Source organism: Trichechus manatus, unplaced genomic scaffold, assembly GCF_000243295.1.
Source record: "Trichechus manatus latirostris isolate Lorelei unplaced genomic scaffold, TriManLat1.0 scaffold00002, whole genome shotgun sequence".
NCBI classification, from domain to species: domain Eukaryota; kingdom Metazoa; phylum Chordata; class Mammalia; order Sirenia; family Trichechidae; genus Trichechus; species Trichechus manatus.
Genome location: NW_004443938.1, coordinates 36,636,638 through 36,661,440, shown reverse-complemented (window position 1 = coordinate 36,661,440; position 24,803 = coordinate 36,636,638). Strand labels below are relative to the sequence as shown.

The 24,803-nt window shown below is 41.4% G+C and overlaps 1 protein-coding gene across 6 annotated transcripts in view; it reads right to left on the bottom strand.

The window, feature by feature from the left end:
• MAP3K5 (mitogen-activated protein kinase kinase kinase 5) overlaps positions 1 to 23,480 on the bottom strand; it is a 239,520-nt gene extending 216,040 nt beyond the window's left edge. For 3 of the 6 annotated variants that reach the window (XM_023729852.1, XM_023729867.1, XM_023729870.1), the window contains exon 1: positions 22,150 to 22,733. In XM_023729852.1, the coding sequence (XP_023585620.1) occupies positions 22,150 to 22,597 (448 nt within the window). In that variant the 5' untranslated portion in view covers positions 22,598 to 22,733. Of the gene's footprint in view, positions 1 to 3,624; positions 4,575 to 22,149; positions 23,026 to 23,444 lie in introns of those variants that run through there. The other 3 variants (XM_023729862.1, XM_004368890.3, XM_023729857.1) reach the window with 3 other exon arrangements.
• Between the last annotated feature and the right edge of the window lie 1,323 nt (positions 23,481 to 24,803).

Here is a 24,803-nt window from a genome sequence, read left to right as displayed (position 1 = left end):
AAAAAAAAAAAGGTTGAGAATTTAGAGGGTTAAAATGTTGTGGGGTTGTTAACCAACGTCATAAAACAACATGTATACTGCTGTTTCATGGGAAACTATTTGTTCTATAAGCCTTCACCTGAAGTACAATAAAATAAAATTAAAAAAAAAAAAAACAGCTTAGCATCACCGATCTCAGAGCTAAGTAGGTCAAGGCTGTAGCCTCTGCCAGTTCCAAACTTCTGCATCTTCTTTACCTCAATAAAAACCATGGTAACGAGCAGAGTAGTAGATTATCTGAGGTTTTGACTTAATTTCCTTTATTCACCAACACAACACCCAATAACAGAGTTTCAGAGTACTAACCAAAAAACCCATTGCCATCAAGTCAATTCTGACTCACAGCGACCCTATAGGACAGAATAGAACTGCCCCATAGGGTTTCCAAGGAGCATCTGGTGGATTCAGACTGCCGACGTTTGGTTAGCAGCCTGAGCTCTTAACCACTGCACCACCAGGGCTCCTTTAGGATATTAGGTAGGTAGGATATCTGGCTCAACAAAACTGGACAGGTCAGAATTTACGGTTGGGGAAAGAGGTCATTAATAGATTTACAGAGCAAAGAGCATGTCCATCGATATGATCTTCCAAGTTAAGGTAACATTTCAGAGAAAGTTTCCTATTAGACCAACTTAAGACAATACTGGGCAATTTAAATCTATAATAAACTTCATTTCTTCATCTAATATTTTAATGCTAAAATGCATAGTTCTGCGAAGTGCCTAAACCACTCACCATGGATGTATCCACAGATAGGGATTACTTTTAAAAAGAACATGAACTAATAATAAAAAATAATAAATATGTTATGGGAAAATTGTTTGATAAGTTTTTTTCTTGTAAAAATTCAGATTTTCTTTATTTTCTATAAGAAACCAAGTCACAAGGGACAAGTTTATCATGACAATGACCCTTTTAGGAAATATTTTTACTTTCCACACTTAAATTTTTAAGTTTTTGGTAATAAGCAGACAAAGGTAGGTAGTGATGCCTCATTTATTCTTAAGTTAGACTCTACAAATATCCATATTTCTAGTAAGAGCCAAACAGAGCCAAAAGGAGGGAAAGAAGGAAGAGGGGAAGGGAGGAAGGGAGGAGGGAGGGAGGAAGGAAGAAAAGAAGGAAGGAAAGAAGGACAACCACCTTGGGCTGTGACAAATGACAACAAATGCAAAAAACCCTGAAAAGTCTGCAATCATAGATCAGTTCAATAGCTAATAGGTAAGCAGAAAAAGTTGAGTCCAGTTGTCAGGAAAGCCAAGAAATGCAAGAAAAACAGAAAGGAAATACATTTAATGAGAAAAATAATATTAAGAACAGTTAAAAACAGAAGGAAGACCTAGCTGCCTTTTTTGCAAAAATTAACAACTGTCTTGGTTATCTAGTGCTGCTTTAACAGAAGTGCCACAAGTGGATGGCTTTAACAAACAGAATTTTTTAATCTCATAGCCTAGGAGGCTAGAAGTCTGACTCAAGACTGACTCAAAATACAACCTAATCCTGTAGATTGTGTCCTGCCTCACTAACATCATAAAACCCACTGTCGTTGAGCCGTTTGCCACTCATACTGACCCTATAGGACAGAGCAGAACTGCCACATAGGGTTTCCAAGGAGCAGCTGGTGGATTCAAACTGCTGACCTCTCAACCACTGGGCCACCAGGGCTCCATTAACATCATAGAGGTTAGGATTTATAACACATAGGATAACTAGACCAAATCACAAAACAGAGGACAACCAGACAATACTGAGAATTATGGCCTAGCCAAGTTGACACACATTTCTGGGGGCCACTTAAATCCATAACACTTAAATCATATGGAAGTGCAAAGAAAACCAAAACAATCTTGAAAAAGAACAAAACTGGAGGACTCACATTTCTGATTTCAAAGCTTACTACGAAGCTAAAGTAAGCAAGACTGTGTGATACTGGCATAAGGATGAACATATAAATCAATGGAATAGAATGGAGAATACAGGAATTAACCCATACATTTATGGTCAATTGATTTTTGACAAGGATGTCAAGTCCATTAAATGGGGAAAGAGTAATCTCTTTCACAAATGGTGCTGAGAAAACTAGATTTCCACATGCAAAAGAATGAAGTTAAACCTCTAACCTCACACTCTATAGAAAATTAATTCAACATGGAACAATGACCTGAATGTAAGAGCTAAAACTATAAAACTTTTGAAGAAAATGTAAGTGTAAATCTTTATGACCTTGGATTGGGCAATGGTTTCTTAAATATGACATCAACGTACAAGCAATAAAAGAGAGATAAACAGGACTTCATCAAAATTAAAACCTTTTGCTCTTCAAGGGACACTATCAAGAAAATGAAAAAACAACCCACAAAATGAGAGAAAATATTTGAAAATCATATATCTGATATGAGACTTGTACCTAGAATATATAAAGAGCTATTACAACTCAACAATAAAAAGACAAATTTTAAAAAGAGGGCTAAGGATTAGAACAGACATCCATAGTTCATCAATAGTTTCTCAAATATGATATACAAATGTCCAATAAGCACATGAAAAAAATGCTCAACATCATTAGTCATTAACCCGTTGCCGTCGAGTCGATTTTTGACTCATAGTGATTCTACAGTTATTAGAGAAATGTAAATCAAAACCACAATGAGATACCACTTCACACCCACTAGAATGGCTATAACCTCACTTATGGATGATTATAGATAAACTGGAATACTCATACACTGTTGGTGGGACTGGAAAAAGGGAGTCACTTTAGAAAACACTCTGGCAATTCTTCAGTTATTGTATGACCCAGCAATTCCATTGCTCAGAATATACTCAAGATAATCTGAAAACGTATGTCTACCCAAAAATTTGTATAGCAGTGTTCATAGCAGCACTGTTAATAATAGCCCAAAAGTGGAGACAACCTACATGTCCATCAACTGATGAACAGAAAAACAAAAGTGGTGTATCCATACAACAGAACAGTATTCAACCATAAAAAGGAATGCCGTGCTGATTCATGCTACAGCATAAATGAGCCTTAAAAACATTATGCTAAGTGAAAGAAACTAGACACAATAGGCCACATATTGTATGATTCCGTTTATGTGAAATGTCCAGAGTAGGCACATCCATAGAGATGGAAAGTAGATTAGTGGTTGCCAGGGGCTGAAGGGAGGGGCAGATGGGGAGTGACTGCTAAAAGGTATAGCGTTTCCTTTTGAAGTGATGAAAATGTTCTGGAATTAAATATTGGTAATGATTGTACAATTTTGTGAATCTACTAAAAAGAAATGAATTGTACACCTTTAGAGGGTAAGTTTTATGGTGTTTGAATTATATCTCAATTTTTTAAATAAACTTTCAAATAACTTAATAAATTTTAAAAATAGAAGGAAATTTGGGGGAAGAAAGATGTTATTCTTAATATGTATACAAATCAAGAAGAACAAGCAAAGACACAAACAGGAAATTCATGATCATTTTAAAGGAACTCAGAACAGGTTTCTGGTTTGGAAAACTGGGTGTGATATAATGAGATACTAGGAACTAGAAGAGGGGAACAATTTCCACAGGGAAATGAGTTTGAGGTACCTGTGGGCCAGCCAGGTGCAGCGTACAGCAAACTTAAGCCTCTAGCTCTGGGAGTAAGGCATGGAAACACAAATTTCTGAATCATATCATAGAAAAAAGGCATTTTAATTCCAATTTCACATGCACAAAAGAAATGAAACCTAGCCAATTCCCCCATATTGCCACTAGAAAATTGCACAACTAGATTACTACCCTGATATTTTCATTATTATTGTTTATTACTATTATCAAAGAAAATTCCCTACTATCATGACAACCCAATATTTAAAAGTCTGTTTTCTTTAGAAATGCTCTTTTAGAAAATTCAAGTTTCACCCTGAGAGTTGATTGGCAAAAGAGGTTTTCAAAATCTTCTGCTGTTGCTGTTGTTAGGTGGTGCTGAGTTGATTCTGACTCATAGCAACCCCATGTGCAGAGTAGAACAGTCCCATAGGGTTTTCTAAGCTGTAATCTTCATGGAAGCAGATCACTACATCTTTCTCCCTCAGAGCAGCTGGGTGAGTTTGAATCCCCAACATTTCAGTTAGCAGTCAAGTGTTTAACCATTATTGCTCTGTAATGGTCTACATTCCCCATTTTGGGGGATGAGAGGAGAAACTCCATTGTCCTAAGTAAACCAAACCAAACCAAATCTGTTGCTGTCAAGTTGATTCCGACTCATAGCAACCATATAGGACAGAGTAGAACTGCCCCATAGGGTTTCCAAGGAGCGGCTGATGGATTCGAACTGCTGACCTTTTTGTTTGCAGCCAAGCTCTTAACACTGTGTCAGCAGGTCTCCTTATTGCTCTGTAATGGTCTACATTCCCCATTTTGGGGGATCGGGGGAGAGACTCCATAGTCCTTGGTAACCAAAACCAAACCAAACCAGTTGCCATCAAGTTGATTCCAACTCACAGTGACACTACAGGACAGAAGAGAACTGCCCCATAGAGTTTCCAAGGAGCGCCTGGTGGATTCAAACCACTGACCTTTTGGTTAACAGCCATAGCTCGCCATAGCTCTTATCCACTGTGCCACCAGGGCTTTAGTCCTTAGGAATCCTTAATTCCTTAAATATAAAAAATGTTCTTAAGCAAATATATTGCTTCCCTTTCCTGTCATGGGAGGTATGGCTGAGAAGATAGTCTCCTTCCATGAAGACTGCCATCAGGAACATCGGTCAATACTTTATATATTACTTCAGAAAACACCTCTCATATACAACAGGTACAAAACATAAGGCTGAAGGGAGCTAATTCCAAGACACGCAGTAAAATAACAGCAATAATTCAGATAAGTTGTTCTCATTTATTTATTTATTTTTCTTCCTTTTGGGGTGGACAAACAGACAAAGAACACCAACGAATGAGCATGTAGGGTAGTGACAGAATTTTCAGATTAATCCAGGTATTTTTTTCCAGTAATCTAGTCCACACCACTCTCCACTGGGAATGGCTTAGAAGGGAATATTAAAAAAGTCTAAAAAGTAACCACACTCTAAAAAAAAAAAAATGTTTTGCTATTATAAGTTTACAAAGTGAGGTGGCACTGAGTAAAAAATATCTCTTAAAAAAAAAAAAGTGCAGCATTTTTATTGTTTTAAGTAGCCACCATTAAGAGCAATGAAGTGTTTCAGCGGCTGAGACAACAATAAAAGCATTTTGTGTTCTAGCTCCTATTCTTTAGATTTCAAAAGCCTGTGAAATCCAGCCACTGAAGACAGAGGAATAAAAAACTTCACCTAGCCTGAGATGTCCATTCCTTAATGGACACTTTCACTTCCCGAACAAGCCCCACACTTCCGCAAACTGAATTCAGGCAGTAAAGAACCCCCAATTTTAGCTGTATCACTATGAATTTAAGTTACAGAATCTCATAAGGAAAAACAACTCTATTTTCAGCCTGTTAATACTAACAAGGAACCAAGTACATGTACTGAGGGTCATACTCCACAAGTTCTTTCTGAAAGAAAGTGCTTGGGAATTTGTGTTCCACGTTCCCACAGAAACAATGTTAAATAATACCTAAGTCCACAAAGGCCTACTGACCTCATCATGGCTCTGAGGCATAATACTGGCAGGACGAGGCCATGTGTGCATCTTGGGGGAAACGTGCTGTTTCCAGAGACTGCCTTCTCTTTCTCTCTCTCACCAACACATGCCTTTAAATAATACTCCTCATTGCATGCCTCCCCTGCCTACCAGCCGCCGCTCAAGCCACTGTGCCCTGACATCCACCATGACCTGCTCTTCTGAATCTGCTCTGGCAAAGGTTATCAGAAGTAAATAAATAAATAACCAAACCAGTTGCCGTCCAGTTGATTCCTACTCATGGTAACCCCATGTGTTTCAGAGTTGAACTGTGCTCCACAGGGTTTTCAATGGCTGATTTTTCAGAAGCAGATCCCCAGGCCTGTTTTCTGATGCACCTCTGGGTAGATTTCAACCTCCAACCTTTTGGCTAGTAGTTGAGTGTTTAACTGTGTTTCTCTACCCAGGACTTCTGCTTGGCACTTAATACATGTTGATTGACTGAATGCATGAATATAGTCCTTTTATGCACTGGTTTTTTAGTTATTAGTTTTGATGTCTGCTTTTCCTGCTTAAGTGTGAGTTAAACTCCTAGATAGAAAAAAAAAAAAACCGTATCTTTTGAATCTTGACACCCCTACCCGGGTCTTCTGTATCTGTGCTTAACCCATAGAAGATGCATAACGATGTTTATAGAATAGATTTCAAGGACAGCATCATCCCTTCTCATGAGGGCCTTATAGTCTGGTATGGGAAATCAGCCTATAAACGTATAACTTTAATATATTATGCTAATGGTTATACTAGACCAGTTGTTACCCAGTCATTTCTGACTCCTGGTGACCCTATGTGTGTCAGAGTAGAGCTGTGCTCCAAAGGGTTTTCAAGGCCTGATTTTTCAGATATAAATCGCCAGGCCTTTCTTCTGAGGCACCTCTGGGTGAACTCGAACCCCAACCTTTTGGTTAGCAGCCGAGCATGTTAGCTGTACCACCCAGGGACTCCAATTGTTAAACTAGAGGTTCATGTAAGTGCTTTGAGGACCTAAATGGCAGAGGATTCTTCTGGGGGAGAAGGGAGTGTGGAGGAGGTTGGCTGTAAAGGTGGTAACATTTGAATTGGGCTTTGAAGGATAATAGTGATAGCTAACATTAATGAGCACTTATTATGTGCCAGGCATTCTACATCATGGAAATAAATAAGACTCATCACAAGGAGGTGGTGGGATATAAAGAGGGCTTATGATAGAACCCTGAAAAATACCAGCATTTAAAGATGGATAAAGGAATGCACCAACTAGTGGGGAAGAGAAAGTGGTCAGTGAGGTAGGACAATGGATGGGGGTTAGGGGAAGAGCATGAGAGCAAGTGAATACAGTTCTGAAGGCAGTGTAAAGAGGGCTTGTCAGCAGGTCAGTAAAGTTGAATGTTCTGGAGAAATAACTGGATTTGGAAATGAGAAAGCATAACTTTGAATACCCCATGGAGCAGGGCTGCTCTGTAACCCATGGGGTCGCCATGAGTTGGAACTGACTTGAAAGCAACCAACAACAACATGGGCCAAGCACTATATTAGGAATTAGAGACACAGGGTAAACAAGATAGGTAAGAAAGAGAGACATGGAATTATCTTTTAACAATCCTTTAAAGTACCTGAAACTGCTCTTTCTATGTCACAGCTTTGTAAGAAAGGATTTCTCACTATCCTGTAACATTTGCTTGACTTTTTCAGTTGCTCCTTCTTAGTCGTACCAAATATGATACAACACTTTTGGAACAGCAGCTTTTTTATACCCACCAAACAATCAAATATGCTTTGAATACTGAATCCTTAAAGAAAATCAAGATTTATTTAACAGCTTTTAAGAGATTTTAAAAGGTAGCAAAGAAAGGCTACTAAACACAAGCATGCAGTAAGAAATTGCACAGAATCTTAGAGAATAAAAATAGATAAATATTTCCATGGTTACTCTTAGCTTAAATGACAAAGAACACTAAAGTCAAGCTCATAAATAATTATGCAGTATGTTGGATTCAGGAAGATATTTCCTTTGTGACCATGTATTAGGTACATATTATGGCTCAAAAGCTGGGTAATACTTTCTTCTGTGGCTCACTGGGACAATTACAGGTTTTGAAAAGGTAATTCTCAAAGACTAATGAGCAAATCTGCTGCAAAAGACCTCTTTAAGGTGTTAAAAAAAAAAAAAAAAAGATGTCAGTTTGAGCACTGAGGTACACCTGACCCAAGCCATGGTATTTCAATCGTCTCACATGCACGCGAAAGCTGGACAATGAATAAGGAAGACAGAAGAAGAATTAATGCCTTTGAACCCAGGTGTTGGCGAAGAATACTGAATACACTATGGACTGCCAGAAGAACAAACAAACCTGTCTTGGAAAAAGTACAGCCAGAATGCTCCTTAGAAGGGAGGATGGTGAAACTTCATCTCACGTGCCTTGGACATCTTATTAAGGAAGGACTAGTCCCTGGAGAAGGACATCATGCTTGGTAAAGTAGAGGGTCAGCAAAAAAGAGGACGACCCTCAGCGAAATGGATTGATACAGTGGCTGCAACAATGGGCTCAAGCATAACAATGATTGTGAGGATGGCACAGGATCGGGCAGTGTTTTGTTCTGTTGCACACAGGGTCACCATGAGTCAGAACCAACTCAACAGCACCTGACAACAACAAATATAAAGTTATCAGAAGCTTACAACCTAGTTCAAGTCTCAAATTGAGCTTTAGGCATGTAGGCCAGGTAACTAAAAACTAAAACCAGATTAGGGCCTTCGTTCTCCAGTCATAGCCAATTTCACCTTTTATGCTCTCAGAAAATCTTCTCAAATTAAGTGTGATTTATACTCTGAACTCTATTTAGGTAATGTGGTCCTTAATCCCCTGACAAATAAACTAAACAGAGCAAACCAAAAAACATGGGATTTGGAAACAGAAAAATCACGACAACTGCATACACCTGCCCCTGCAAACTTATTTCAGTATGTCTAATGATATTTTCAGAGGCAAGCACAAACCTATTAAATAACAGTGATCTGAGAAAACTAATGCATGGCAATATATGAACATCACAGTACCACTCTGCTTCAAGATTACCAAGCAGTGTCACGACCCTGCAAGAAATGTTGTAAGAACAACTTGCTTGCTTCTGAGATCACTTAGAATGGCTGTTTTTCAGTCCAAGGACAAGGACTAGAAGGCAGGAGGGACAGGAAAGCTGGTAATAGGGAACCAAACGTTGAGAAGGGAGAGTGTTGACATGTCATGCGGTTGTTAACCATTGTCATAAAACAATATGTGTACTAACTGTTTAATGAGAAACTATTTGTTCTGTAAAATACATCTCAAGTACAATAAAAAATAGTAATTAAAAAAAAAAAAGAATGGCTGTTCTTGAGCTATTCTGGATTAGAAATGAGCTTTGAACTTGCAGTGTGGAAAAAGGTAATGAGAAGGAGATACAATCCTGGATGATCAAGAGATTACTCATCAAGAAAAATGATCACTGTATATTTAACAAGATGAAAGCATGCAGCCTATTTCTTTATGATTGGCTAGCTAATAAAACCTGCACTAAATGGAGAGTCCTGAGCTCCGCAGTACTTGGGAATGGTAAGCCAGCACTTCCCTGTTACTTACTACGTTCACCAAGCAGTGAAAATATGTCTTAATGTTGCAGGCAAGCCAAGGACCCTACCAGTGAGATACAGCAATATCCTAATTTTAGTTCCTAGTATGTAAGAGATTTGGCTGCAATAGAAGAGTATCACTCTTATTATATCCAGGTTTTACCTTCTCAAACATTTCATAAGTGGGCACCAAATGATGATGACAGGTAAAAACATAATTGCAATACTCCATGAAGGTTACTTAAGCTCAGTCACCTAAAAATTCTTTGGCTTAGAGTTGTCTGCTTTTTGTCTGCCTTCCATTGCCTTAAACAGACTCAAGAAATAAGGAATTCTGTTTGAACTTCTAAACTTCCCATAAACCCAAGTAAGGCATTCCTTAACTTTGTCATTAATGAACACTGGTGAATATTTATACACGTTAGCAGCTTTTAAATGCTCCTGCAATTTGCCTTCTTAATTAGGATGTCTTTGCATCTAACTCATTTCTTCAAAAGAATCTTGAAAAGTACACATTGTAAACATACTATGTTCATAGTAAGCATGAATTTTGGTCACTTATACCCTGCTATGCCATAAATTAACCTAAACTAACACCTATGACACAAGTGTGCCACTCATTTGAATATATGCTAAATTTGTGTGTGTGTGTGTGTGCCATCGAGTCGATTTCAACTCATAGTGACCCCGTGTAGAACTGCCCCATAGGGTTTCCTAGGCTGTAATTTTTATGGGAGCAGATTACCAGGCCTTTTCTCCCACAGAGCAGCTGGTGGGTTCATACCTCCAACCTTTGGGTTAGCAACGGAGCACTTAACCATTGTGCCACCAGGGCTTCTTATATGCTAAACAGACTAGTAATTACTAACAAAATATCCTTAGAAATTATATGTTAGTCAAGTTGAAAGCATAAATGACTGTGTCAAGATTTCATAATGCCAACAACCCTTAATTTCAGACTTTGGAAACAACGCAGACTTGCAGGATGATATTCTGATGAACACAGCAGGAGCAGTCTCCAGATAATCCACTGGTGTATCAAATTTAATGATTAAGTGAATTTTCTACACTACTGGTTTTATACGGGAAAGAAGAGTCTAGAACTCTGTTAAGAGTCCAAGCTTGCATTTCCTTTGCAATTTTAGTTCAGATTTACCAACTGCCAAGTGTTCTTTAAGCACATAAAATACTGGCAGAACTGAGTCGCTTGGCAAGAAAATCATGCCAACTATTCTTGTCATAACTCACATGCAAGCTACAACATTGCTCTCTAATTTCATTAGGTCAAGCCAAGCAACTTGTACCCCAACCCTGCTTTGCAACGAATGATATGCACACACACTAAGAGATACATTAGGTTTTAAAGCCAGACTCCCTACTCCTCTAGATTGTCTTTTACTTGTCTTAGTCTGAGTGTATGTAAACAGTAAACACTGGGCCAGGATATCTGGGAAATTGACCAGGAGTTAGTTTTGAAAACTAAAATCCTACTGTCCAAATCTTCAGATTTGAAATCTCACTAGGTCAACCAAAGCTAATTTCCCGAGACAACACCCCCAAAATCTAGGAATTGTCTTGCTAGAGCTAATCTACATTAATGGTATATATGTGAACCAAAATTAATTAGAATGTTTTATAAAGTATACATTCATATATGCTGTTTAGATCCTTAGAGGGTAGTTCAATTTCTACCTCAGTCATTTTTTATATATACCATAACAGATATGGTTTTGTACCAACAATATATCCAATACAGGGCTGCCTTTATTATCTAAGTGAAATTTGGTTTGTATATTTACTATCCTCATTGTGGCCCAGCCCTTCAATAACTTGATATTCAAGTTGCCAATTTCCTGGTCATCATCAACAAGCAAGCAACACAATCATATGATAGACCATAGACCTAAAGGATACTACATTGAAATTATGTTGCTGGCATACTGCAATTATCTAAAACAGCCTACATTTTTTCATAAACTAAAAAGATAAATAGAAGAGAATTTAAATTCAGGTCAAATTCTACTACTAGAAAAGCAGTATATAAGAAAAATAGGTTCTAAATCTCAGGCAGTAACTCCATTTTCCATAAATGCTAAAATTCTTCTTAATTTAAGACTTCTAATACCCTCTTGAAAGTCAATTTAATGAGATTTTATCAGTATTTGTAAGAGATCTTCGAATTTTTTCATAATTTGTAAAATTATTTTAGGTAATTTTCAGTATGATACTGATTTCATATAAAAAACAAACTAGGTAACCTAACACAGTTTATAAAATTTAATCATAATTTTAACATTGTGAAAATTATAATTTAGCAGTTTTCATAAAGAACTAGAGGGAAAACTGATGAGGAAGAAAGGGGCCTTAAATTGTATCCAGAACAATTTCTGTCTTTAAAACAGAGATAAAACAAATCTGTCAAAATATTTAACAATTATACTTGGTAGGGGATACATGAGTGTCTGTTTATACTATTTTCTGTACTTTCTTTATGACAAAACTGTTTCATAACTTACAATTTAAAAAAAAAAATTTTTTTTAGTATTTAGTTGTAATGAGGAGTCCAGATAACTCCTCCCAACTTGATCCTCAGTATCAGTTAGAAGCCACTATACTCCTACAGATTTACGCCTTCATTTTCTTAGTTCTCCATGCATCAACTGCACACCACAAGCAATTAATAAATGCTTATAGCATTGAATTACTGTGAATATGCTATCACATTAGGGGAAGACGAACCAGACTCACGGGACAAAACTTAGGGAACCAAAGACAAGAACTGACCCCAAGCTGTACAGAAAACCCAGCTCTCTAGGTCACTCTAGAGAAAGTCTATCACTTAGCAGTTCATCTGACTACTTTGCTCAGAAAATAGCCTAAGACTTGCTTGGAGAAAGCCCAATTAATCTCCAGGCCAAGCAACTAGCAAGTAAGAGTCTGCCTAGGCTCTAGGATCCCTCATTGATACTGACACAGAAACAGCAAAGTCAGCTTTCTGACTGCTTATTTTTTTTTTTTTTTAATATTTTATTGTACTTCAGGTGAAGGCTTACAGAACAGATAGTTTCTCATGTAACAGTAACACACATGCTGTTTTATGACATTGGTTAACAACCCCACAACATTTTAACCCTCTAAATTCTCAACTTTTTTTTTTTTTTTGGTGAAAATACACATAGCCAAAGATACGCCATTTCAAAAATTTTTTTTACATACACATTTAAGTGACATTGACTATGCTCTTCTAATTGTGCTGTTATTCTCACTTAAGATGAAGGCTTACAGGACAAAATAGTCTCCCATTTAACAGTTACTACAAATGTTGCCCTAAGACAATAGTTAACAATCTCACAACACATCAACAATATCCTTACTCTATTTTGTGTTCCCTATCATCAGCTTCCTACTCCCCTTCTGCCTTCTGGGCCTTGTCACTGGACTCCTGTACCTCGTTACTCTCATGGTTTTACTGGGCTGTCCACTCGCAGGCTGATCAGTGAACCTCGAAGGTAACTTTACCACTGAGCTAAAAGGGTGTCTGGGGGCCATACTCTCGGGGTTTCTCCAGTCTCCTTTAGGCCAGTAAATCTGGTTTTTTTTTTTTTTTTTTTTTTTTTTTGTGAGTTAGAATTATGCTCTACATCCTTCTCCAGCTCTGTCCAGAACCCTCTGTTGTGATCCTGGTCAGAGCTCTGACTGCTTATTTTACATGTTAACGAGGTCAGTGAAATTTGTTAGCAAGGGAGGACCATGATGCTTCCTTATAGTAATGCTACCTTATGGTCCAAGGAAATAGAATTGACCCTCTTCTACAGAATATGTGCTTTGAAAAGTTTTCGCTGCAGTGGGAAGTGTGGTACAGTGGAAAACACCTGGATTATTTGGAAGTTGGGAGATCAGAGTTCAACCCCTGCTCAACTATTTGACTGGTTAATTCTGGCCAAGTCATGTACTCTTTCCAAGGAGGCGTTTCCTGAACTATAAAACATAGGTAATTACACCGTCACATCTGTTTAGTTTATGAAGTTAATAAGATGATCAAAAGAGGGGAACTATACAGCATTGAGGCTCCTTGGGCGGCGCTAACTATTAAGCACTTGACTACTAGCTGAAAGGCTGGCGGATCAAACCAACCCAGAGGTGCCTTGGAAGACAGGCCTCGCGATATGCCTTGAAAACCCTATGGAACAGTTCTACCCTGACACACCTAGGGTTGCCATGAATCGGAATCAACTCCATAGCAATTAACAACAACATTGCACTCACTGACATAAATTTATATTATCATTCTGATCTAGCCACATAAAGAAACCTCAGCCCCATTTTGACCAAATTATAAATTTGAAAACACCCAGCTTGAGGTAAAAGCTGTGGCCCCTGGACATCAGGAATCATGCTCCTGGTCCTGGCTGCCTTAGCTCTAAGCTAATATTTGTTGCAATAAACACATTAGAAAACTTGAATATGACATTAACAGATATATGACATTCCACAGCCTGGGCTTACTTACTCAAGTTGGCTGATTTTTTAATAAGAAACAGAGGTAACCAAGATTCTTAAAAGAAGAAGAATTCCCTGGCTTAGACAAACACTTGGTTTTATATGGTCTGGGGTCAATGGACAGATGGCCTGATATTCATTTTTCCTAGGGCAGTTGTCTCCTATGTTTCTGCTTCTTCAGAGTTCAGACGTATAGAAGAGACTAAAAGTATTGGAAATATTGATATAATTGGTTACAGACCATTTTGAGACTTCCTGCACAAAGGAATATAACTTCCTTCCTGTATGAATCATATGCAGAAGGGAACTGCTTTCCTCATTGTTGATTAGCTACTGTCACAGAAAAGGTTTGCTTGGAAGGGAATGTCTACTGTTACCTTGTGCAACTTCTGTGGCTATGATTTATTAAGTAGGAGATGGTTTTAACATTTAAATTCTCTCTCCCTCCTCCTGTTCCTCTAAGAAAATTACCACAATGTAGCTTGAGTTACTTACCTTTTTCATCTTTGTTTTCTTTTGGGAGGGGAAAAAAAAAAAGCAAAACTATGAAATAAAACTGCCCTAAGATGTAAGCACTCACTTTTTAAATGTTTTTGAAATAATAAGACAATACTTCAAAAATCAATTTTGTCTCAGACCCTTCCTCCTTCTGCAATAATCTGGCACATATTCTGATCAGTTTCTCTAGTCAACATCTCTAGCCTGAGAGAAAAGCTGAACACACTAAAGAAACATATTGTGCTGAATCGGTGTTACATTCTGTCGTGCATATTCTCAACAACATCAACAAAAATAAATTATTTTTTAAAAAAGAAACTAATGTATTAGGATCACCAATGATTTTTAAATCATTTAAAATATTGCCTTGATTTTTTTTTCCTTTTATAAAAACCAAAACAACCAAACCCATTGCCATCGAGTCAATTCTGACTCAAAGCAATCTACTATGTGTCAGAGTAGAACTGCACTTCATAGGGTTTTCAATGGCTGCAATATCATAGAAGTAGATTGCCAGGCCTTTCTTGCACAGCACCACCGGATTGATTCGAACCGCCAAGCTTTCAGTTAGTAGCTGAGTGCAAACCGCTAGCACCACAATTTCACTCTCAGAAAATCAAGGTATCTTTCTTAAATACAGGTAGTTTCCCTACTTACCTACATCCAAATTACAGGAAGGTGAGGCTGCCTTCAAGATATACCTTTCCCAAAGCTGCAGGTTGCTCATTTTTTGCTGACATCCACATAGCTGAGGGTTCCTGTACCATTGCCCAGTCCCACCACATTTCCAACTCTCATCTTTCCTCAGTGCAGAGTGGAGAAGTTCCTCTGGCATGTTCTGCAGTTACAGTGAAAACCCCATGGGTGGTGGAAAGTGTAGAGTGTGATAAGATGCCCTACAAATGCCTTCAGGGAGGGACCATGCTTTCACAGCCAACTATCATCCCTGCAGTGACTGGCCAACTAATGCATTTTCCTACGGCTATTTTCCTGGTTTAGAGTGGTGTTTGAAGGGACCACTTGGGACAAGTACTTGAGAAGCAGAAATAGTTGATACCTGGAAGTGGAAAGACTTGCACATTCATTAGGCTTTGTGCTTGTCAATCTCCCATAGCTCCACAAAGAGGATGCAACCATCTTTTATCTGCAAACCAGAAACAGGAACTGAACAGGCCTCTAACCAGGCCTCTGAAACAGGAAGCAGGGGACAATGTCTGTAGCCACCAGAAGGGAAATACTGACCTGTAGCAAGAACTCCCAGCAGGCTGGCACCAGCCAAGTCCACTGGTGAGACAAGGCCACACTGGGCATCTATAAGTGAGCTTCACCTAGAGGTGGACCAGCTAACACTGCCAACTAAAGACTGTCTCACACAGACCAAAGATGAGCACTTTGAGGGAAGAAACCAGGAACCTAGGAGCAGGGAAGCAGTGCCAGTCACGACAATCTGTAGTCGACTATTTAGGGTAAGAAATGGGTGCTCTAAAAACAATCTATTTTTGTACTTCCAGGTTTTCATTTTAGTTTTGCTTTCCCCCGATTTGCTAGCAAAGCTCTTTTTGGAAAATTATAATTTTGCCTCAACGGACCACTTATCCGAGGAAGCACAGTGCTCTGGGTTCGTATGGTGTCACCAGCAGCTGCCTCAATGGCACACCAGCGAAATGCGAAAAACTGAGAGAAAACCCACGTGTGGGGCACCACTAGGATTTATTTTTATTTTTGTAATCCCTTCCTATCCAGAGTTTTTTCTTATGAGCTTGTATGTTTATTCTTTTGATAATGTAACTAAAGCTTGCTTCTGGTACAAAAGCAGAATGACTCAAAAGCAGGGAGGAGCTGCTTGAGACTCTCAAACACTGCTGTGCTGGCTGGCATGATAATGTTTTCACTCATCCATGGTGAAATCGGGGTAAATAAATAATAAGCAGTGACTTTTTCATACATTTCCTGTATGCAAAGGAAGGACTGGAAGGCTGAGGCTGCAGGGAGAAAAAGGATAGCAGGAGGCTCAGCAAAGTGGGAGGCGACGCCAGCAGGGGTTCCATTAAAAATTTCACTTCTTTCAACCCTTCCCTCTCCCCTCCTACACTAACCTTACTACCTTTATTCTAACGTTAACTAGTGGCTACAGTGTTGAATTTGATTCATGGCAACGCCATGTGTGTCAGAATAGAACTGTGCTCCATTAGGTTTTCAATGGCTGATTTTTCGGAAGTAGATCACCAGGCCTTTCTTCCTAGGTGCCTCTGTGTGAAATCAAACCCCCAACCTTTGGGTTAGCAGCGGAACGCATTAACTGTTTGCATCACCCAGGGATTCCTATTCTAAGGTTATGCCGTCTCTAGTTTTTTTAACCTAAAATTGTCTTTTCTTTTTAAGAAATCATAGCAATAGATAGCTGGTTATACAGTTTTTCTTTCTCTATTTATAATATTCTTCCTTGGAAAAATTAAAAGGTTGACAATCATATTAGTCCTCCAATTTTTCTTTTTTTATTTTACTGGTCCATGGGAAACACTATTTAGGAAATACAGACTTCATCAGACTTCACCCTCTACCTCAAAGTATATGAGACAATATGTACAAAAGCCTCCTTGGATTTGAAAGTAGAAAATACAGAAGTGGGATGGAAGACTTTCAAGAACTTCACAGTTTGGGATGGACATGATATGAGAGTTTTGTTTTGTTTTGTTACCAAATGATATTGGAAGACTTAAAGGGCTTTGCTGGAGCCAAGTGGAACCAAAGCCGAGGGAGGACAGATGCCTCTCCAGCGACACAGCATAAGTGGGCCACTTTTATCATGATCCTAAGTAAAGAGAAAATAATTCGGATGCGACTATCAAAGTTAAGCTCTTAAAATTTCAATCAGCCCATGTTTTCTTCCTGTCGCCCACTGTTGCTAGAGGGTTAAAGGCTGAGTAAGGGATTACAGTTTGCAGAGAGCCAGAAAGAGGATATAGCGGAGATGTAATGACTGGTGACAGGGAAAGGAGTGTGCCCACTGAAAAGGAGCGAGGTGGCCTTCAGCAGAGCAATGGCCCTGGGTCTTACCTCCGCAGGAAGGCCCAGGGCCATAAATAGGTTAGGTGGGGAAAGGGAAGCGGCTGAAAGGGGTGAGATCGTTAATGGAACCTGCTGGCATCACATCCACCTTCACATTCACTGAGCACCCCTCTTTGCTTTGCAGCCTCAGCTTTCCAGTGCTTTCTCTGTCCACTACCTTACCACCACTAATTGAAGTTGATGCTCCTACATCTTGCCAAGAAGCTTCCAATAGCTAAATCAAAGCAAACGTTACTGATTCTGCCACAGGAAAAGTGTTCACGAAGTTGAGTTCAAGGAGCTTAATCTTCCATAGCAACAATGTTTAAAATGGTGAATGCATTCCATACTTGGAGTACACTGAGTTAACAAGGCTTTTTATAGACTAGTCCCAGAATCTACCTACCATCTATAATACTGTTTCCAAGCAAAAGTGTGCTCCAGGTTCCAAGGACCAACCTTAAATCGTTTAACCTTAATGAATGAATGAATATAACCTATCACCCTTCAGTTTTCTTATAAGCAAATTGGGAGAATAATACAGGCTATTGTACCTATACCTCACAAGAGTGATGTCCATTAAAAAAAAAAATTTTAAGATCCTGCCAGCTGGGGTCTTTCCACCTATTCAAAGCAGCCTGTATCACTGACCTCTCTTAGCCAGGGGCTGGGAAGGAATGTTGTTGCCATGGCATTTGCCATCCCTGAGTAATAGTTTCTTGTATATGTAAATAATATTAATTTGCATAAAAGCATTGATAAAGCTGAAGTATCTCCTCAGAATGAGGATGAAATAGAGAATGACAAGTGTAGTCAAACAACAAACTAGGAATATCGTTAAACAATAATCAAATAGGGAAAATCAATAAAAATCTTTAAATGCCATCTAGTCTTTAAAAATACACCAGTATACAAAGATAAGAGGAGACTTGGTGGCGCAATGGTAAGCACTCGGCTGCTAACCAAAAGGTCAGTGGTTCGAACCCACTAGTCGCTCCATGTAAAGATTACAGCCTTGGAAATCCTATGGGGGCAGTTCTACACTGTCCTATAGGGTCCCTGCGTCGGAACTGACAGCAGTGGGTTTGTTTTTTTCCGCTTATACAAAGATAGGGTAGCCCATAAACTCAACGCCATGAAGTCGATTACACCTCATAGCTACCCTACAGGACAGAGTAGAACTGCTCCATAGGGTTTCCAAGGAGCTGCTGGTGGATTCGAACTGCTGACCTTTTGATTAGCACCCAAGCTCTTAACCACTGCGCCACCAGGGCCCTAAAGATAGGGTAAGTTTATAAAAATGTAACCAAGCCTTAAGTTCTTATTCATTACATTAAGTTGAGCTATTTCAACACCATTGCTTCCCTTCTAAATGTGAGGCCCTGGTCAAGTCATGCTTGCTTGCCCTTCTAGCTCAGTTCAGATGTCACTTTCTTTAGGGTGCCACCCTCAAACTCGCCACACTCTCAATATTACTCTAGATGGACCAGGAGCCCAACCCACTCTGTATGGACCCTCACAATGACGATACTATATCCTGCATTGAGTCTACCCTCCCCACCAACTTTGAGCTCTTCGAGGGCAGAGAACATGACATATTCAAGCAGTTCATCAATACCTATGGAGTGAAATGATTCATTTATATTAATAATGTTGTGATTTTAAAGTACAGAATTTGAGAGCTAGAGGGAATCTCAGATACCAATTAATCATCCCAACGTCCCACTATTTTCTAACATTTTCAATGACTTGCTCCAAATTACAGAAGGACCAGGGCCAAAATTCAGACTTTGAAACTCCTATTCTGACACTCTGTCCCAGCGCACCATGCTGCCTTGACTTTGTAAATTCACAGGACTAAATGAGGGAATCTTATAAATTTAGTTCAATTTCCCATCTACCTCCATCCCAGTCAATTTTATAGGCAAAGAATCTCCATTTGAGTAGATGAAGGGGCTTGCTCAAGATTGGGTGGTTAATAGCAGAACCAGAACTAAAATTCAGATCTAACTGGAAGAGACGTGATCTCCTACTACATTACAATGATTCATCTTTCAAGTGGGAGGTAGTGGTTGTAGAAAAAAGGTCAACATGGCCCACGGGCCAAATCTAGCAGGCCACCTATTTTTGCACGGCCTGCAAACTAAGAATGGCTTTTACATTTTTAAATGGTTGGGGGAAAAAAATCAAAAGAGTCATATTTTGTCACACGAGAATTATGTGAAATTCAAATTTCAATGTCCAGAAATAAAATTTTATTGGAACATAGCCTCAATCATTTGTTTAGTTACTATTTATGGCAGAGGTGAGTAGTTGGGAGGGACACCTTATGGACTGCAAAACCTAAAATATTTACTCCCTGGGTCTTGACAGATAAAGTTTGCCCACCCCTAGTGGAGAGGAACAAGGCTTCTCTTAGAAGACAGAAGATAAGTTTTAGTCCTATCAAACTCTGCAGCCCTCAGTTTAGAAAAACAAAGGGTTTGGATGAAACCGATAACATTATACTGTCACATCTTCATGCTGAACAGAAGGGAGCAGAGTTCACGTCACCCAGGTGGGCAGAGGTTGAAATGGAGCCTGCCCAGGTTAAACAACGCTGCGGGACAGAGGAGGTCTGGGAATATGAGTCTTCCCAGAGAGTGCCCTCCCCCTTATTCCACACTGCACCTCAATGGCTCTGAAGGTCCTGCCAGCTCTCCATCACATGATTCCTACATGGGTAGTTTCCCTTGATTCTGAGAATAAGTTGAGCCCATCTGAATGGAGGAAGTATGACCCAACCATGATCTTTTCGGGACTTATACCTGCAGCGGAATCCTGCTCTGACCACTTACTACCTGTGTAACCTAAACCCCATTGCCATAGAGTTGATTCCAACTCACAGCAATCCTATGGGACAGAGTAGAACTGCCCCATAGGGTTTTCAAGGCTGTCATCTTTATGGAAACAGACTGCCACATCTTTCTCCCATCAACTGGCTGGTGGGTTTGAACCTCTGACACTTTGGTTAGCAGCTGAGTGCTTAAGCATTGCACCACCAAGGCTCTTATGTGACCTAAAGCTGGTTATATATCCCTCAGTTTTCTCACCTAAGGAGCATAACAAGTACTACCTTCACAGGCTTATTTGGAAGATTAAATACGATATAGTTCAAATGTCAGTTCTCCTACTAATCTTCCTCTCTCCCTTTCCCAGGGGCAGCATTTGGAGAATAAACAGTAAGTAAGCCTTGTTAGGAAACTTTCTTTCAAATTAGCTTTGGGTTTAAGAGGCCTATTCAAAAAAAAAAAAAAAAACCAAGCTATCAGTGCAATAAAAATAGATTCAAGTACATAGCTGGGTGCTTTTCTCCCACATCTTTCAGTTCTTTGACGCTTCCTTCATATCTTCCAAGTTATAATTCAAAAATAAGAATGCTATAATTTTTAGAAAAGTTATGTTTATGTAACTTTTATAGCAAGCTACCCAAAGAACCAAGCTATAATATATTACACTCATGTTCAGTTGGGAAGACCAAGACGGTAAAAAAATACCAGATCCAAAAAGTCCTAGTTTATTTAGTCTGGCTTCCTTACATGAAGTTCTTCTTGTTCTTAAAATATTCAGCTTTGGCTGAATTCCAGAGCTGGCATAAGCCTACTTCAGGTGTTTTGAAGAGACTGAATAGAATTAGAACTGAAAACGAGATTGGAAAATAAAACCTTTTATGTGAGCAAAAAGGTAAGAACCTTACTGTTTTGAAATCACAATTAAATCAAGTTTTCCACCTACAAGTATAAAAATAAATATGCATATATTCTCAACATTGATTGTGAAGGCTGCTAAAGTTTAATTTCAATAACATGTTATATTATTCCTAACATTTGCTAACCAAAAAAAAAAAAAAAAAAAAAAAACCCACTGGCATCAAGCCAATTGCTAAGACAAATTAATTGCTTCAGTCACCAGAACTGCATAACATTTTTTGAAATCTGGAACAGGATGAAAATATACATTTTTTCATGGAATATGATAACAATCACTTTAATGGCCAATCTAATCTTAGTTATCAAGATAGCATATCAGCATTTGGAACAATGTTACATTATAAATTTAAATTTTCCAGCCTAAGAAACGTATATAGGGCAATAAAAAACAGACCCTGGTTCTTCCACCGATAATCCTAACAAAGATATCACATAAGTTTAGCATAAGTTACAATATTATCACTTTCGGAAGTAATTACCTGAAAGTTGAAATTGGTAAGAGATGGGACATTCAAACCACTAAAACCTGTTGAAGGTAAAATGAGTTGGGAAGGTCATGACACGACATGCAAATTTGTATAAATACACTCTGCGTGCAGCCGGCCATGTGGCATAAGTCATCGTTTCTGTACTCCCAAAAGTACAGAGAAAACGAGTAGGCAGAAGGACAGCGTCATCTAAAGTGCTCACAGGTATATGTAGAAGGAAAACATGGGCCAAATCTAACAGAAGCGAAACAGAGACATTGAATGGAGAACGACTGATTGAGGCAAATATCCAGTACTTCTGAAGAACTGAAGTTCTCCAGGACGACACGGACGGCAGGGCTCCAGCGCGGGGCGCTGGCTGGGTCAGTCGATCTCTCGCACAAACACACACAGAGACTCTTGCACAAGCACACATATACTCTCTTCCAGCGGCCGCGAGTACCCTCGCGGCCCCTAAGGTGGGGCAAGAAGTGAATAAGTAGCAAGCGTGCTTCCTGCCCAAGGGGTAAAAAAAATCCAAAGGGCGACAAGGGAACACGAGGCCACCCGTCGCAAACGATGGGAAGGGGTTACACACGCACCTGCATTGTAAAAGCGGTCCAGCACCGTGGTTTCCCCAAAGTCCAGTTTACCAAAATGCAGGGTCTCCAGCGCGGCGCCCACAGCCTCGCACGCCTCCCGCAGGCTCTGCAGGGCCTCACTCTCGGCCACCACCAGCTGCCCCTGGCTCGCTTCGTTAATCACATATGCCACAGTGGTCTGTCGGCCGCCTCCGCCACCAGAGTTGCCCCGGCTCCGAGTGGCGCTGCCCCCGGAGCTGGCAGCGGGACAGCCGGTGCCAGGGCCGGCGGCGCTCTCCACGTTCCAGAAACTACCGGGTGGCGGCGGTGGCTGCTGGTTCTCCTCGCCCTCCACCGTCGCCGCCGCTCCTCCCCTCCGGCAGCTGCCGCCCTCGGCGAAGGTGCATAAGCCCAAAGAGCCGAAACGTGGCACGGAGAAAGTGATGCCCTCGCCCGCCTCCGTGCCCATAGCTCCCGGCAAGGCTGCGGCAGCGGCGGCGTCCCCTGCCCCGCCACCGCGTCTGGCCAGCCACAGTTCGGGGCTGCTCCGCGCCCGTCCGGCTAAGCAACTGCCATCGCGAGCCGCGCCTTCCCCGCCGCGCCGCCGCTTCCTCTCGGGCGCTCTCTCCCCCGGAGGCACGCCGCTACCCGGCGGCGGCTCGCTCCTCCTCGGCGCCTCCGTGGCCGCGATGTTCGCTGGCTGCAAGGTTGAGAGTGCAAGGGGTGGGGACGCCGAGCAGGGTGCGAATGGACCGCGCTTCCTTTTCTTGGTTTGCCGACCTGCGCGGCGGTGCGGCTCTCGGGCGCCGCACTCGGGCTCCGTGCGCCCAGCCGCCTGCAGCGCTGGCCCGCTCCTTCCGTCCCGAGCGCGGGGCGGAGCGAGGGCGGGGACCCTCGGGGAGCAGAGCTACCTGGCGAGCACCTTACAGGCAGGCAGGTTCACCGGGCTGCGTCCGGGAAACGCGGCAGCTGCAGCCGGAAGAATCCGCCTCCCTCCTCAGTGGCAGCTCCTCTTCATAGGGCCCTAGTTCCTCCTGCTCCCAGTCCTCGTTTCTCTTCGGATCGCCGCGGCCGCCGTTTCCAGCGCAGCCTCGCCAATGGAACCGCGCCGCTCCTGTCGGCCGCTTGTCTTCTCGGCCACCCACTCCCTTCTTGCCACCCACTCGTCGCGGCACGGAGAGGCAGGGCGGCCGCGGGGGAGAGCGCTGCTGGGAGACTCCAGCCTGGACGAAACCGACCGCGCCGTGCTCCCGGACCTCAGCCCTTCCCCAGCGCGGCACGCAGCCAAGCTTCTCGGTCACCAACTGGGCCCCTACCTAAGAACTGGAGTAGGCAAAACCCGGAGCGCATGCAACTGCAGAATGGCCAAAAAAAGTATCTCTGGCGAATTTTCGGGTCTTCAGAGCCAGTCCGGGAGGCATTTGCAGCGTTCACAACAGCCACGGCGCCCCCTGCTGGCCCCTGCCGGGCGCGCTCCTCGGCGTTTACTGGGCCCGCGTGCGGCGTGGGCAGGGCAGGGGCAGCGTGGCGCGGGGATGCTCACGTTGCACAAGGCAGGAAGATTTTAGCTAACGCCCTGGAGCCAGGGCGTAAACAAGAGGGTGGTTTATTCGTGCCTGTGGCGCTCCAGGAGTGGCTGACTGAAAGTATGAGGTCTGTCCCTGGTACTCTTCATTTTAAAAGTTCCAGTAGCTTGTGCTTTCTACTATCAATTGGTTAGCTCCAACTGCTGAACAATTTAGCATTCTCATTTTAAAAAACAAAACCCGTTGGTGTTGGGTCAATTCCGACTCATAGCCACCCTATAGGACAGGGTAGAACTGCTCCATAGGGTTTCCGAGGAGCGGCTGGTAGATTCGAACTGCACACCTTTTTGATTAGCAGCTGAGCTCTTAACCACTGGACTGCCAGGGCTCCCCACATGTGCCATCCACAATAGAGCACCTGACTGGGCAATCATTATCCGCGAGACAAAGAAGAGAATTTGGCTGGCCTATTTTTTAAATTGTACCACAGAAAAATGCCTGGGTTGCTAAAAAGCACTCAGAAAGCACCTACTTATTTGGAGAGCAAAAATAGATGTGTAGGACTTCCGGCAACATGGCGCTTTAGGCAGAAGCACCATGCCCTCCCTCCACAGCAAAGATCCGAAAAACTAAGCCAAACAGAGAAAACAACAATCTTGAAACCCTAAAACATCAAATAAAGAGATAACTCAGCCAAACACCAAATGGAGTGAGAAACTGACAGAGAATGGAGAAGGTGGAGAGATTCATGCAGAGGTCCCCTATCAGCTAACACAGTGCAGATCTACCATCTTGGACTCCTATCTGAGACCATCGAACAAGGGGTACGAGAAAGTAGTTTCACGGGGCTTCCAGCAGGAGACAGAACAACCAGTAAACAGCGATATACGCTTTCCCACCCCCACCCTTCACCCCCACTCGGCCTCCTGTGCTTCTGGCGGCCACAGTCTCTTGGCCGGGAAGCACCGGCTGCTTGGATTCCACCCGCCCCCACTGGCTGACTCCCTGAGTGCCATTTGTTGGCTGCTGGTGTTGCTTTTTTGCACTTCTTTTGATTTCTTCCTTACCTCTCACAACCACCCCCTCCTTCTGCTCAAATACCTGACTCCGGGTGCCATCTTTGCTTCTTCCTAAGAGGCTGCAGAGCTC